Source organism: Sebastes umbrosus, chromosome 19, assembly GCF_015220745.1.
Source record: "Sebastes umbrosus isolate fSebUmb1 chromosome 19, fSebUmb1.pri, whole genome shotgun sequence".
NCBI classification, from domain to species: Eukaryota; Metazoa; Chordata; class Actinopteri; order Perciformes; family Sebastidae; genus Sebastes; species Sebastes umbrosus.
The window spans coordinates 3,341,432-3,356,489 of record NC_051287.1 but is presented as its reverse complement, the minus strand read 5'-3'; the positions used below and the strand labels follow the sequence as shown (position 1 = coordinate 3,356,489).

The following is a 15,058-nucleotide window of genomic DNA, read 5'->3' as shown; positions in this document are numbered from 1 at the left end:
TAAAGGGTTGGTTTGGATTCACCAAAGTCACACAATAACACAAACTAATTAACCGATTGAGGCAGCGTTAGACCAGCAACTCCCGTGTTCTGCAAGGTAAAATTACAGCTTCAGTTCCCCTTTAGAAAAGGCTGTCTGACAGCGAGGTTAAGTGGTGAAAATATTCTGAATAAAGCGTACACTTAAACTGATATTGATTCTTTTAGGTGTCTAAAATCCGTTTTAGTACTATGCTTTGCTCCCGTGCTGCTACTCCTGTCTGGTTCTCCAAACTGGGGGCGTGCTGACCGCCATCTACTGTAGGTAACACACTGACTATGGAGAAGTACCTCATACAACCCCACTTCAAACCATCCAAATTATCCCTTTAATATACAGAGGAAGGTAAAACACTCAGATATCTGTAAACAATGAAGGTAATTTACCGTCTCTGTTGGAGAGCAGCAGCACCAGACCGTTGAGACAAGTGTCCGTCACATCGGAGATGTTGGTGGCACATCTGCCGATGGCCTGAATGGTGGCTGCTGCAAACGGCTTGTCCTGGCTCTTCACATAGGTCTGAAGAAAAAAAAACGACAAGACAAGGACAGTGAGGAGAAGTAATACCCCAGATCTCAAAGTAACCCTCGACTGTTGATGTCGATTACTGGTAAACATTTAGAAAAAAAACACAAACCTGAAATTCCCTCAGAATAGTGGAGATGTTGGCTTCATTGGCCAGATTGGTCAGGATCTCCAACTACAAGAATCATAAGGGAGGCTTGGTTAAGATGATATATCCTGAGGGAAATTGTTGTGCAGCAGTTGCATACAAATTGGGAAAATATAATATATATAGAGAGGAAATAAAACAAAATATTGTCTTAAAATATTGTGCATCAGTATGTATATAATGCAGATAATAAACTGGTAGTTACCTTCAGTGTTTTGATGTGTGTGGCATCGGTAGATCTCACATAGAAACTCTTCATGAAGGGCTCAAACATCCCCTGTTAGGAGATAACTCCTGTTATTAGAGAGCCTGCGTCAATGAATCAAGACAACGTCATTGTTCTGCACACTTACCTTCCTCTGAATAGACATGGTGGCTATATTCTGAAGCACAATGTACTGCACCTCTCTGTGCACAAGAGAGACAATAATCAGACATCAACAATGTGGACGCAGAGATACAGTCGAAGAAAGATGGTAAGTCATCACAGCTGACTCAGGAGAAGGCAGCATATATATATTATTTTTTCTTTACCTGTGGCTTCTTAGTAGTCGAACCAGAGACTTGGTGACGATGTTGACTTCATGCTTAGGAGCCAAATGCCAATAGAGCTGAGCGACAGACATCACTACCTAAAACACACCAACACAGTCGGGAATTATTTAAATATCTCTTGAAACATTTTACAGACTGGTTTCTAGTCAGCAGTGGAGGAAGTATTCAGATCCTGTAAAAGTACTAATACCACTCTGTGAAAATACTCTCTTACAATTAAAATATCTGCATTAAAAATATAACTGAAGTATGTAAGTATTATCAGCAAAGTGTACTTAAAGTATGAGTATGTTGCATTTTACTACTGTAGATGTTTAAAAGACCAGTGAGTAGCATTTTGGGGGATCTATGAGCAGAAATACAATATTCATAACTATGTTTTCATTAGTGTATAATCACCTGAAACTAATAATCGTTGTGTTTTCGTTAGCTTAGAATGAGGTCTTTATATCTACATAGGGAGCTGGTCCTCTTCATGCAGTATGGACAAACCAAACACTGGCTCTAGAGAGAGACTTTCATGTTTTTACATCCCCTGAAGGCCACCGTAGTTCTCTGACACGCAGTTCAGTGAGACCAGCTCTCAAAGATTCAGGTCATTTTTTAATTGATTCCAAGAAGAGGGAGCAGCATACTTGAATGTCCTTTTTCCTAGTTCAGTACGGATTTTGGGGACAGTTAATAGGATTAAGTCCTGGGAGCGACGACAGTAACTTCCCATGCTTTTTTGAAGGATGTAGATCCGTATTTTAACTCCTTTATATCCTGTTGGCTAGTTTAATCTATAGCAATGCATCATGGTCTACAAGATCATCATATGTTTGTAGCGTCGCTGTCCTGTGAGACATCATATACTGTATATCACAAAACTCTAAAAAGTCAACTTTACATGGTGTCAGAAAAGCATTGCATTGCAATGCATTTTCCATCCCAAACATTCAACATCAACACATCTGGAGATTTGTGGTTTTCACTGAACAGGAAGGGGATGAAACCGTAATCTGTAACGTAACTAAAGCTGTCAGACATACACTCACCGGCCACTTTATTAGGCACACCTATTCAATTGCTTGTTAACACAAATAGCTAATCAGCCAATCACATGGCAGCAACTCAATGCATTTAGGCATCTAGACGTGGTGAAGACGACTTGCTGAAGTTCAAACCGAGCATCAGAATGGGGAAGAAAGGGGATTTAAGTGACTTTGAACGTGGCATGGTTGTTGGTGCCAGACGGGCTGGTCTGAGTATTTCAAAAACTGCTGATCTGCTGGGATTTTCACGCACAACCATCTCTAGGGTTTACAGAGAATGGTCCGAACAAGAGAACATATCCAGTGAGCGGCAGTTGTGTGGACGGAAATGCCTTGTTGATGTCAGAGGTCAGAGGAGAATGGGCAGAGTGGTTGGAGATGATAGAAAGGCAACAGTAACTCAAATAACCACTCGTTACAACCAAGGTATGCAGAATACCATCTCTGAACGCACAACACGTCCAACCTTGAAGCAGATGGGCTACAGCAGCAGAAGATCACCCGGTACTAGCAAGGTGTACCTAATAAAGTGGCCAGTGAGTGTATATAGTGGAGTAAAAAGTACAATATTTAACTCTGAGATGTAGTGGAGTAGAAGTATAAAGCAGCATAACATGGAAATACTAAAGCACTTGAACAAATGTACTACTTAGTTACATTCCACCACTGCTTCTCGGTAATGTCTTTGCATTTCAGTCTTCTTCTTGTTTGTCTTAATTTTCAACCACTTTCCAGAATGTGCTACCAGCTTTTTAATCTCTAACTCTATATGTTATACTTCTCCTTGAGTTCATGTTTTTTAACACTCTAAACACTTTGTAACTTGTAAGTGCTCTAGTATTATTATTATTATTATTATTATTATCACACCACCATCTTAAATTCCTACGCATTTCTTCAGGCTCTACACTCATGGCACGACTCTATAAAATGTAATTTTTCAGCGGAGCTTTAAATAGCAGGCGGACGTGTGTCCATCGTTGCAGGCAGAATGAAAGGGTTCAGCCGTCTACATGAAGATGGAGGATGTCACTGTGTTGTCGCGTGTAAAGACACAGCATGTCACATTTTAATCAACACTTTCATTTGGGAGCATTTTTCCTCCCGCTGCTCCACAGCGACAGAGACCTTGAGACTCCTGGGTGATGGAGATCTGCACTCACTACGTTTTTTATCTGTTTTTTTCTGCACTATGGCAGGTGTGTGTGTGTGTGTGTGTGTATTGTCTTTACGTTGTGTGTCCAGGTGTGCGTGTTGTATTTGTGTAAGAAAAGGTATCTTAAAATGCATTACTGCTAGGAAGTGAATTTGAAAGTGCGTGTACGTCCATACAGAAACACAGCAGCTCTAGTTATAGTGTAGCTTTTATCTCTCAGACAGTGGTGACATACGAGCAGAGGCCTTGATCAGTGTTTATACCTCTCGACAGCTTAAAAAGCAGCACGCACACGTACACGCTCTCCTCCTAATGGCTTGACTATGGCTGTATATGTCTGTGTTTAAGTGTCCAGCTAACTCACAGCAGTGTTCCTGCTCTGCAGCAGAGGTTTGGTGTTCCTGAGCAGCAGTCTGTGGTCTGGATCCATGATGTACGGCTTGTCCTCCGTCGGCTCTTTCTTCTCCTCAGAGTCAGAGTCGTAGAACGCCTTCTCGTTGTTCTCATCAAACATGGCGCCCTGAAACACAAACACACATAACACAATGCTTTTCACTGGATTATTGTGAACCAAAATGGCCCAAACTTCAATTATATTGCCCCCCATGGATTGAGCAAAATTGAGTGGCACACAGTTGTTAAATATTTTATATTGGCAATATTTCAATTATAGTAAAAGTGTTTTTCAGTGACTCAAGAATCAGTCACCCTCTTAAGTTCTCTTGTATAGAGAGGCCATTACACATTTCCTCATATCATCATATGAAACTAATAAACCTAATGAATCCATCGGTACCAACCATGTCATACTAGCTTGTCGTGAAGGAGGTTAAATAACGCTCCAAACTTACGCTAAATTTTGGCGAGGAAAAACTGGCATGGCCATTTTCAAAGGGGTCCCTTGACCTCTGACCTCCAGATGTGTGAATGTAAATGGGTTCTAAGGGTATCCACGAGTCTCCCCTTTACAGACATGCCCACTTTATGATAATCACATGCAGTTTGGGGCAAGTCATAGTCAAGTCAGCACACTGATACACTGACAGCTGTTGTTGCCTGTTGGGCTGCAGTTTGACATGTTATGATTTGAGCATATTGTTTTATGCTAAATGCAGTACCTGTGAGGGTTTCTGGACAATATCTGTCATTGTTTTGTGTTGTTAATTGATTTCCAATAATAAATATGTACATACATTTGTATAAAGCAGCATATTTGTCCACTCCCATGTTGATAAGAGTAATAAATACTTGACAAATCTCCCTTTAAGGTACATTTAGAACAGATAAAAAATGTGTGATTAAGTTGCAATTAACTATTTTAATCGATCGACAGCCCTATAAAAAACACAAAGATTGTAAATCTAAACACAGGAGTTTAACTCAAATGTTACAATCTACAATCCCTAAATTGTGAATTCAAATTATCTCTCATTTTCATGCATCTCAATTCATACATTTGTAGAATTATTTTTTTAAAGGTGAAGGCTGGTGTTATTCATTATTTAACCCCATGAAAAGACCAAAACCAACAAAGTGTTGGTTCGACTCTAAATACGTTTTCCTCAGCCTGTTTGTGCATTTATCCCCAGGCCCATTGCTTCCTTCTGAAGATGTAAACTTCAAAAATGGGTCCGGAAGCTACGGTTTCATTTTTAAAAAAGGCTCAGTAACTTCCTAAAACAGCTGCTCACTGGGATTTTTAGCAAATGTTACTCAAACAGGAGGAAATTCAACAAAATGCACACTATTTTCTGCAGTAGATTAATACACATTTGAGGGCGATGAGTGCCTCACCTCCTTCCAGGGGCTGGTGAACTGCGTCCTGGCGTAGCGCGTCAGCATGGAGATGATGACCACCTGGCCCCACTCCTCCACGTCCACCAACAGGTTACACAGCTTCCTGTAGTTCTTATGGATTAGGTCGATGCGATCTGGACACACCTCATCAAAAGACATCACCACGCTGCCGGCCACAAGCTAATGAAAACAAGGGAAGAAGAAGAAGAAGAAGAACTCATGAGGGGAATGCTGTTGTTTTGTATTTATTTCTCTCCAGTATTAACACTGGAGTTAATGGAAGTCATCAGGATGTGTAGCAAATTGAACATCTACTCTATCTCTAAAAAAGCCGTAATATAAAGACTCTAGAGAAATAAAAGACGGTTAATAGATGTGACCCTGGTAGAAAAAAACACTTAAAAAAAGCACAATGTCAATTTACCACTTTGATTATAATACCCCTAGTAGTTAGCTGATAATTAGATAGAAAAGGTTTGCGTTTTATAGTTTTAACTCACTTAAATTACACAATCCTGTGAAAGAAATCCATCAATCAGAGTGTTTCTCATATGTTTCCTGTAAATTATATATTTTTTTCTCAGGTGCAAAACTCATTTAATGTTCAATTCACAGAGAAGGGAGGACGAGGAGGAAGCAGCAGCTGAGAGATCCAATAATCAACTATGTTTTAACCCCCCCACCACCGCCGCCACCACCGCCACCGAACTGCCTGCTGGCTCGCTGACTGACTGTGCGAATGAGTGAGTGACATGGCGGCGTATTAATATGCAAACAGCATTATCATGGGCAGGCGAGGGTGAAGAAGAAGAAGAGAAAGGGAGCCGAATCTGGTCTTCCCAATTAAAGCCTTCTGGCCCCCAGTGGCCCTGTGGGAACCCAGTGCATTTACCCATCAGCATTGTCATGAGCCTGCATTGATTGTGTGTGTGTGTGTGTGTGTGTGTGTGTGTGTGTATGAAATGTGTGTGCACGGCTGCTGTCTGTAGCTTCTCTGAGAAATCTGGACCTCAAATCTGAGTGATGATTAGCTTTTTCTGACAGTCACACACTAATACTGATGAATGGATCACTGGAGGATCAAACAACTACATCTCATGGTGTCAGTCTGATGTATGAATGTACATTTACAGAGTGACCCGAAGAAATACTAGTTATATTCAAGACAATGACACTCGCAGGTAGATCTAGAAAGTAGCTTAATACCAACAGTCATGCATGAAAATGCATGTTATCATATGTGATAGAGTTTTTAGAGAGGTGTTGATTCAACAGTACGACCATTATGAAGGCTGCAGTTTTTGGTAAGGCTGCAAAAATATGGCAATACAATAGGTATCATGATACGATGGGTAACGATTCAATATATTACGACACTGTAAGCAAGGCAATATATTGCGATTTTTTTAAATTTTATTTTAGGAAAACTGTCATACTATAAAGAACACACCATTTTAGAACAGGCAAAAATAGCACATTTGTACTGCATGCCAAAAAACTGCATGGTTTTTGCCCCAAACTGCATGTGATTATCATAAAGTGGGCATATCTGTAAAGGGGAGACTCGTGGGTACCCATAGAACCCATTTACATTCACATATCTTGAGGTCAGAGGTCAAGGGACCTCTGTGAAAATCGCCACGCCAGTTTTTTACTGTAACACCTACTTATTTATATGTTCTTGTCATATATGATCTTTCCCTGTTTTTTGTTTTTATTTGAAGCACATTGAGTCTACGCCTGTCGTATGAAATGTGCTATATAAATAAAATTTCATTTGATATAATTTCATTTGGATAATCCAAAAAAAAAAAAGACTAATAGAAAGTATTTCCAATGAAAAGTGTTCACAGGAACTGATGTGCAGTATAAACAACATCATGGATTGTACATACATTATCTCTGTTAAAGTAGCCTCACAGCAGCTTGAAGCACAGCTGGTCTTTTCAGTTATTATCTCTACCAACATATAATTCTACTGTAGATAAACACACTCATTAGAATGTACGTATATTCAGCATGCATTGGCGACATGTATTTTCACTCCCCTGGCGTCCTCCCAAGGCCTCTCGTGTCTCTGAGGCTATTACAGGCAGCACACTGTTTCTGGATCCTGCTGCAAGGCTTTGTGCATTCTCTCCCAACTTCCCCCATTAGACAACAGCTCCAAGGTAAACTACATGCACCATCAACAAAACTGACACCCCAATCTATGGAGTTCATACACCTCCTCCCCCTCCTCGACCGTATTATCTACCCTGCGTGACAAGCCGGTAATGGAAAAATCACACTAAGCAAATGGTTCTTCTAATAACAATAAATTTCCTATAAAATTATGAAGGGCCCAAACCGTTTCCTTGCATCTATTTTGCTATGAATTCTAATTAGGGTGCCAGAGAGGCAGAGAGTGCTGGGTCATCACGCCAGAGACAACGTGCGCCTTTTTGATTGATGGCCCGGCGCGGGGTCGGCCTATCCTCCCTTTCGCTCGCTCTTCTCCTGCTCTCTTCCTCCTCCCTCCTTTTCCTCTTAAATTAATGGGCATCTCACCTAGCCCCTGATCATACCGCCCCTCCCCACCCCCCCGTCCCTCCTTTCTGTTCTCATTTCAATTTTGCAGAAGGTGCAGGGGGGCGGGCTGGTGGGAGGGATCGATCATTTATCTTGTAATGGCTGGATAATAGATCCATCACGGTAAAACAGCTGCACAAACTCCTATGTTGTCTCTGTCATCGGGCCTTCCCATTTTCTCTTTATACCATCCTGCCTATAAGCAGCCCCCCCCCCTTCCCGTGTGTCACAGCCATTTAACCAAACAGGCACATCTGTAAAGGTAAACGTCAGCAGGCCTGGACGATGACACAGGCTGGAACAATAACCAAACGTTTCCTTCTTCTACAGGCAGCACACTGACATCAGCTAAATAGCATTTACCTAAATTAATTCATTGATTTGCAGTTAAATTGATTCATTAACATTCGATCTGGTAAAACTGTGTTACAAACCTAAAGGTGTCTGGAGAGCTGGCTGTCTAAGGCCTGAAAAGCTAAAGTAAGGTGGCAATAGAGCTTTGTAACAGCATTTTTTTGTCATAGCAGGACAAGCACAGGTGTAATTATTAACATTAGGACTCGGGCTCAGTTTGAAACCGCATACTACAGTATACAGGCAAAAAAAACATGTTTATATTGCATGGTTTTTACCCCAAACTGCATGTGATTATCATAAAGTGGGCATGTCTGTAAAGGGGAGACTCGTGGGTACCCATAGAACCCATTTACATTCACATATCTGGAGGTTAGAGGTCAAGGGACCCCTTTGAAAATAGCCATGCCAGTTTTTCCTCACCAAAATTTAGCGTACGTTTGGAGCATTATTTTAACTCCTTCACGACAAGCTAGTATAACATGGCTGGTACCGATGGATTCATTAGGTTTTCTGGTCTCATATGATGAGTATCTTCACTCTAGCTTTAAAACTGAGCCCGCTACAACCTAAAGATCGCAAGTTGTGTTCATGAGTTACAGAAATTAGTGGCGTTAAAATGAATTAGCGTTAACTTTGACAGCTCTAAAATAAACGTGCCCTGACAGAATTCCTGCAGAGGACATTATAAAACCGTTTCCCCAGGCTGTGCAGACTAGTAACCTGACCTTTACGTGTAAAATATGTGATGTTCCACCTTTACGTAGACATGATGATAGCACTGATTCAACTCCACAGCATCCTTACATAGAATTACTGCCAGTATATAGACAAATAAATAAAAAGGCATCGTTGTGGGACTTCTTAATGCTACATGGTATCGTCCTAGTATCATAAAAATGCATCACCAGATAGCTATTAAGGCTCCACTATGTTTGGGTTTTTCGCCATTCGTCAGCGACTGATAGTGCTCTGTGTGATGATAGTGCCCTCTCTCTCCGTCCCCAGCCTCACAATGTGGGCTCCAACAGGGGGAGAAGTCATCTGTCTTCGTTAGCGTCCGGGGCTAAATATGCTATGCATCTGGTACTGGGCTTTCCATCCCCCCTTGGCCTAAGCCGCTTTGTTTTGTTTGTATAATGATAGGTATACGCTATGAATACATAATTACGACAAACTGTGCATGACTCGCACGTACAAACACAACATACTCTGCATTCTGTAGCCAACGTCTACATATTTGAAATTGGCATTTAAACACCTTCAGTATTCACTGTGACCTCCTCAAATTAATGTGCTGCCTGCTGACTTCTAATGGGGCTGCCTGCGTTGTGTCTGAGACCGGCCTAAACACAGAATTTGAGAATCCAACTCATTTACGGTCCATTGTGGGGGTGAAAAAAAAAAAAAGAGAAGAAGTTGGCCTTTGAGAAAATTAAGCTGACACTAGCATCAGTGCGAAAATTCCTTCCAAATGGACACTTAACAAGGAGCATCTGAAGATGTGTGGGTTTAAGTGGGTGTTAACAAACCATGGCATTGCCGAATGAGCTGTGGGATGGAGAGATAAGAGGAGAATCGCTTGACTGGGGCGCCCTCCAGTGGTCGACGACATGGGAGTAATGTAGAGTACAGTATAGCTCAGCCTGTACTTACTGTGCTTTTGTCTTTCAGCAGTTTCTCTATCACTTCGATCAGCTGCTCTTTCTGGTCTGGATCCAGGCTGGAGACGACAGAGAGAGAGCGAGAGAGACACTCAAATTGTCAACTAAGGAATGGCAATTATTCACATAACATGAAAACTTGATGGACTTACAAATTAAATGATGTCCCCTCTGTGTGCTCAGAGTACGGAGGTGGCTGCGTGTCACATCAGCTGTCAGTGAGCATGTTTTATTTTCTGATCTAGACTTTCACTGCTCCCTACATAACAGACACTCAGTAGTTTAGTCCAGTGGTTCTCAACCTTTTTCCTTTAAGGGACCCCTTTTCTATCATTGAGTAAACTGACGACCCCTGACTAAGGCCGCTTTCACAAACCATAGTCCGTTTGGCAAGTCCGAATCAAACTCGTTTTCTATTTAGTCTGGTTCGGTTTCAAAGTGCATAAATCAAAGCGGAAATAAGTTGCTGAGGGGCGTGTACGAAGGAGCAAATACATTTATCTTTTTCGTCTCGAGAGCTGCCACTTCTTTTTTTTTTTTTTTTTTAAAGTTATTTTTTTGGGGGCATTTTCCATTTTTTATGACAGGACAGTGGATAGAGTCTTGAAAGGTGGGAGAGAGAGAGTGGATGCGGAAAGGGCCACAGGCCGGATTCGAACCCGGGCCGCCGCGGTCAGGACCAAGCCTTAATACATGGACGCCCGCTCTACCAACTGAGCTAACCCAGGCGCCCGAGAGCTGCCACTTCTATGCAGGGAATCGCAGACTTTTGCTTCACGTTGACTCAGCACTGATCTACTGTACACACAAATCCCTTCTCCTTCAGTTCATCTCAAATGACTTTATAAAACGTCACACCGTATTCTGTATGTTCTCTTCTTTTCTTCTGCAGAAGTCCAGGTCAGTCCTCTCTCACTCATGTTAACTCATCCCTTACCTGTGTCCATCTCACCTTTTACCAGTTTCTGATATTTTATAGATAAAAAATAATAAATATTCAACAGTTTAATCAAAAGTGAAAATAATCATGAGTTGCAGACCTAAAATAAAATGGTGCAAAATAAAAATAATACTCTATACTGTACAGTAAAACAGGTGAGATTTCAGACACAGCCCTAGTGCTGCAAATTTAAACTAAATTAAACATGCAACTTATTCATTCAAGTTCAGTTTTACTACTTTACTCATATTTTAAACCCTCATTCATTCTTTGATCCATGCCAGTCTCAGAAACACTCAGTTGATAAGAGCAAGATAACTGCAGGGCAAAACCCCTTGTATCAACATTACCCAACATTTACTGTATTAACTCCACAGCCATGAGGTGGTAAGGACAGCCAGTCAAGCTCTAGATCTGAACTCGCCAGAAATCCGATGCACAGGATTATTACCTGTAGAGCTTCTGGATAGCATGGGCCGATGTCTTCCTGACATACGGGGACAGGTCAGCTGCTGCCTCCTTGATGGCCAGCATCATGATGGGAACAATTATGGAGACCCGGATACTGGACAAAACCCTCAGTGCGCTGGCCCGGATGAACTGGTTTGGGTCCTATCACAGAGATACAAAAACAAAAAGCACTTGTGTCAGTGTGGGAAATAAAGTTTTCTACTAATAATGATTACTGTATCTGAAGCATTTAACAGAACATTGAGGTTAGAGATTCTTATGCAACTTTCCCACTAGAGATTATGAACCAGAACAACACAAAAGTTATATCTGTATATATATTTTAGGGCTGTCAAAGTAATAACTTGTTAATTCGTTTTAACGCCACTAATTTCTTTAACGCAACTTGTGATTTGTATGTTGTAGCGGGCTCAGTTTTAAAGCTAAAGTGAAGATACTGGCATCACATGAAACCATAAAACCAAGGAGGTTAAATAACGCTTCAAACCTACGGCAAATTTTGGCGAGGAAAAACTGGCATGACCATTTTCAAAGGGGTCCCTTGACCTCTGACCTCCAGATCAGTGAATGTAAATGGGTTCTATGGGTACCCACGAGTCTCCCCTTTACAGACATGCCCACTTTATGATGATCACATGCAGTTTGGGGCAAGTCATAGTCAAGTCAGCACACTGACACACTGACAGCTGTTGTTGCCTGTTGGGCTGCAGTTTGCCATGTTATGATTTGAGCATATTGTTCTATGCTAAATGCAGTACCTGTGAGGGTTTCTGGACAATATATGTCATTGTTTTGTGTTGTTAATTGATTTCCAATAATAGATATATACATACATTTGCATAAAGCAGCATATTTGCCCACTCCCATGTTGATAAGAGTATTAAATACTTGACAAATCTCACATTTCAACAGATAAAAAATGTGCGATTATTCGCAATTAACTATGGACAATCCTGAGATTAATCGTGATTAAACCTTTTAATCGATGACAGCCCTGTATAATAAAAAAGAACGTGATTAAAATCTCAGCATTAAGGACAAAAGGCAAGAAAAGACAGCTTTTTACCATGTTAGTAATAATGAAGACAGAAGTAGAGATGTTACCTTGAGGGCCCGCTGGAAGGTGCTGATGGATAGCAAAGCCAGGTCCTGCTGCTCCTCTGCATACCTCACCAGGTACACATATACCAGCTTCTTAAGCTGCAAAGGACAATTAAATCAAACAGCTATAAATTGAAGCAGCTGTAAAGGGGAAATTAATGCAGCACATAGGGGGGAAAAAAATCAAGGAAACCAGCTGTGTTCTAAAAGTTCATGAGGTTTCTGTGAGAGGACGTGATGCATATTGTTAATAAAAAGATAAAAGACTGCAGCTATAAAAGGATTAAATGAACAATAGTGAATGAAAGAGTGTTCTCTTTGATTGGTTTTCTGCAGGAACTTTGAGTTTATTATTTCAAGGGGTGGAAAATAAAGTTGGAATAGAACGTTTTTCCTGTCTCGAAATCACTCGCTGCAGAGAGCGATTATGTTCTGTAATTTTTTTCCCTTTCAGATATTGCCATTGAATTATTCGCCCCACAGTCTTGTGTTTTGGCTTCCACACCTCTTCATTTCTCGCAGGAAAGCCTGAGATAATATTTGTCCTGCTTTGTGACAAGTTTAACTGGAGGCCAAAGGTTGCTCGTCTGCTGATTCACATCAGCTATTCAGAAGAAAAAAGAGCAGAACTAACAGAGCTGATTTGTGTCTGTGTGGGTTCATAAATAATAGAACTACAAGTTATGAAAAATGATGATTTACTTCAAGAACTATTTATAATTTCATTTAGGAGTTGATTTAAGCTCGAGGTCAGGGGTAAGGTCATGTTCCAGGTACAATCGCCAAGAGTTTAATTAGTAATCAGCACCATGCTTTCTAATGTAGTGAGTATTGACCTGCAGCAGTGCACCACAGTTCTCAATCATCGTTCTGGTCATTACTGCTGGAATTAATGGCATTACTCACTATAAAACGGAGACACAACCCATCTGCCCTCAAGGATCTGGTTTCTTTGACCACAAAGCACACGACTGATTTCATTTTGAACCGCTAAGTAGACGATTAACAACTTCCTCAGCAGCAAAGGAGATTTTATTTATAATTTCTTTTCTCTTCTTGTCACTTTAACACGCACTCAAAAGCACACACAATCATGCCATAACGTGCAAACACACACATTCGTGTATGATATGTGGTGTTAAAACGAAGCGCAGCAGTGATTAAAGCAAATAAAGCGCACCGATATTAAATCACGCAACACTGTCAATAACCTGCATGCTCTTGTGCTGTTTTCTAATTAGCGGAGGATCAATGGCAGCTCACGGTGACAAGGAGAGAAGGGTGGGAACAAGAGAAGAGGCCATTTTCAGAGAGATGTACTGTAGGTGAGTAAAGTGTGGAAGAAACCGAGAGAGAACTAGCTTAGCAGCTGGTGTATACGAGGTGGGAGAGAGGAGACGTGACTGTGGGCTCTCCGCTGCCAATTACATCCACCCACCTGCTCCCCTACCCTGCCACGAGCTGCTTCGGCTGCATGCCTTGCACACAGCGCCGGGCGCTTCAGGCCCCCCGCTCACATGCTGCCCCTCACGCTACCTGATTATTCTGCTGCTGCTAATCAATATTCACAGGCTCTGGGCATGGGAACCCCTCTTGAGCTGTTGCTTAGTGTTTGGTCATTCACTGGAATAGTCTGCCATGATTTAGTAGAGTATTTACACAGACCAACAGCATCTTACAGGATATGCACCAATTTATGATTTGCAAGAATAAAACTAGTTGTGCTATTATTGATTGATAAGGGAATATACTTTCTAAAAATGTTTTCTCTGATGAGAGACAAATAAGTCAAACCTAAAAAAAAGATTAAACTAGAATTACCGCCTCGCAGTTGTTTGCTTCCACCAACCGGTCAAGTTGCAGTTTACATCCTGTCCATTTTATCCTGTTAGACATTTGTGTAAAATTGTCATATTTAGCATATGAATTCTTGAGTCATCGCCATGAAGTCACAGGGACCTTGACTTTGACCACCAAAATCTAATCTGTTCATCCTTGAATTTGAAGAAATTCGTTCCAGGTGTTCCTGAGATATCGTGTTCACGAGAATAGACCGGATGTACGGACGTATGTAGAGACAACCCCTCACCAGCGCGGAGGCATAAAAAAGAATCTTCTTGTCACTTGAAAAAAGTCTGCCCTTTCAAAACTACTGACTGTTACTCGCGATAAATAGTAGTCCACTTCTGGTTGGTTTGTTTTCATATCTGATGCGAAGTGTACCCGAGTACACATGAACCGTACTCAAGACCACCTTTTCCTGACCCGAGTACGGTACGGAGCGTTCACACTGATCAAACAAACTGGACTTTCCTGAGGTCAGGTGTACTTGGATCCGGGTTTTGAAACCTGACGTTAAAGCCTCCTAACATTCTAGTAATCTTTCTATCCCTGGTGGGTTTGGTCTGATTTTTCATTTTCTCTCTTTGGGTATGTATTTTAGTTTTGCTTTTATTTGGCGGCGACAAACGAGAGGAGATTTTAGGGACTGGAGGAGCAAGGAAGAGCTCTTCTTTGGCAGCCAATGATAAACAGACAATGGTATTATGTGTGTATGCTTATGATCTAAATGTTTTATGTTCGGTATTATAGATGCACGCAGGGTCTGATAATTGCTGAACGATACAGAATGTCCTGATATATTCAGTCTACCCCCCTGCACTGACAAAATAAACGAATATTTTCTATTAAAAAATATATTAT

The 15,058-nt window shown here is 41.2% G+C and overlaps 1 protein-coding gene across 3 annotated transcripts in view; it reads right to left on the bottom strand.

Annotated features, from left to right (window-relative positions):
• The window catches only part of ap3b1a (adaptor related protein complex 3 subunit beta 1a), a 67,871-nt gene that overhangs the window by 38,006 nt on the left and 14,807 nt on the right, over window positions 1-15,058 (bottom strand). For all 3 annotated transcript variants that reach the window (XM_037752496.1, XM_037752495.1, XM_037752493.1), the window contains exons 4-13: window positions 12,359-12,454; window positions 11,235-11,395; window positions 9,836-9,902; window positions 5,252-5,434; window positions 3,822-3,977; window positions 1,247-1,344; window positions 1,066-1,120; window positions 918-989; window positions 677-739; window positions 426-558 (exon numbers count right to left, since the gene is read on the bottom strand). In XM_037752496.1, the coding sequence (XP_037608424.1) occupies window positions 426-558; window positions 677-739; window positions 918-989; window positions 1,066-1,120; window positions 1,247-1,344; window positions 3,822-3,977; window positions 5,252-5,434; window positions 9,836-9,902; window positions 11,235-11,395; window positions 12,359-12,454 (1,084 nt within the window). The remainder of the gene's footprint in view (window positions 1-425; window positions 559-676; window positions 740-917; window positions 990-1,065; window positions 1,121-1,246; window positions 1,345-3,821; window positions 3,978-5,251; window positions 5,435-9,835; window positions 9,903-11,234; window positions 11,396-12,358; window positions 12,455-15,058) is intronic.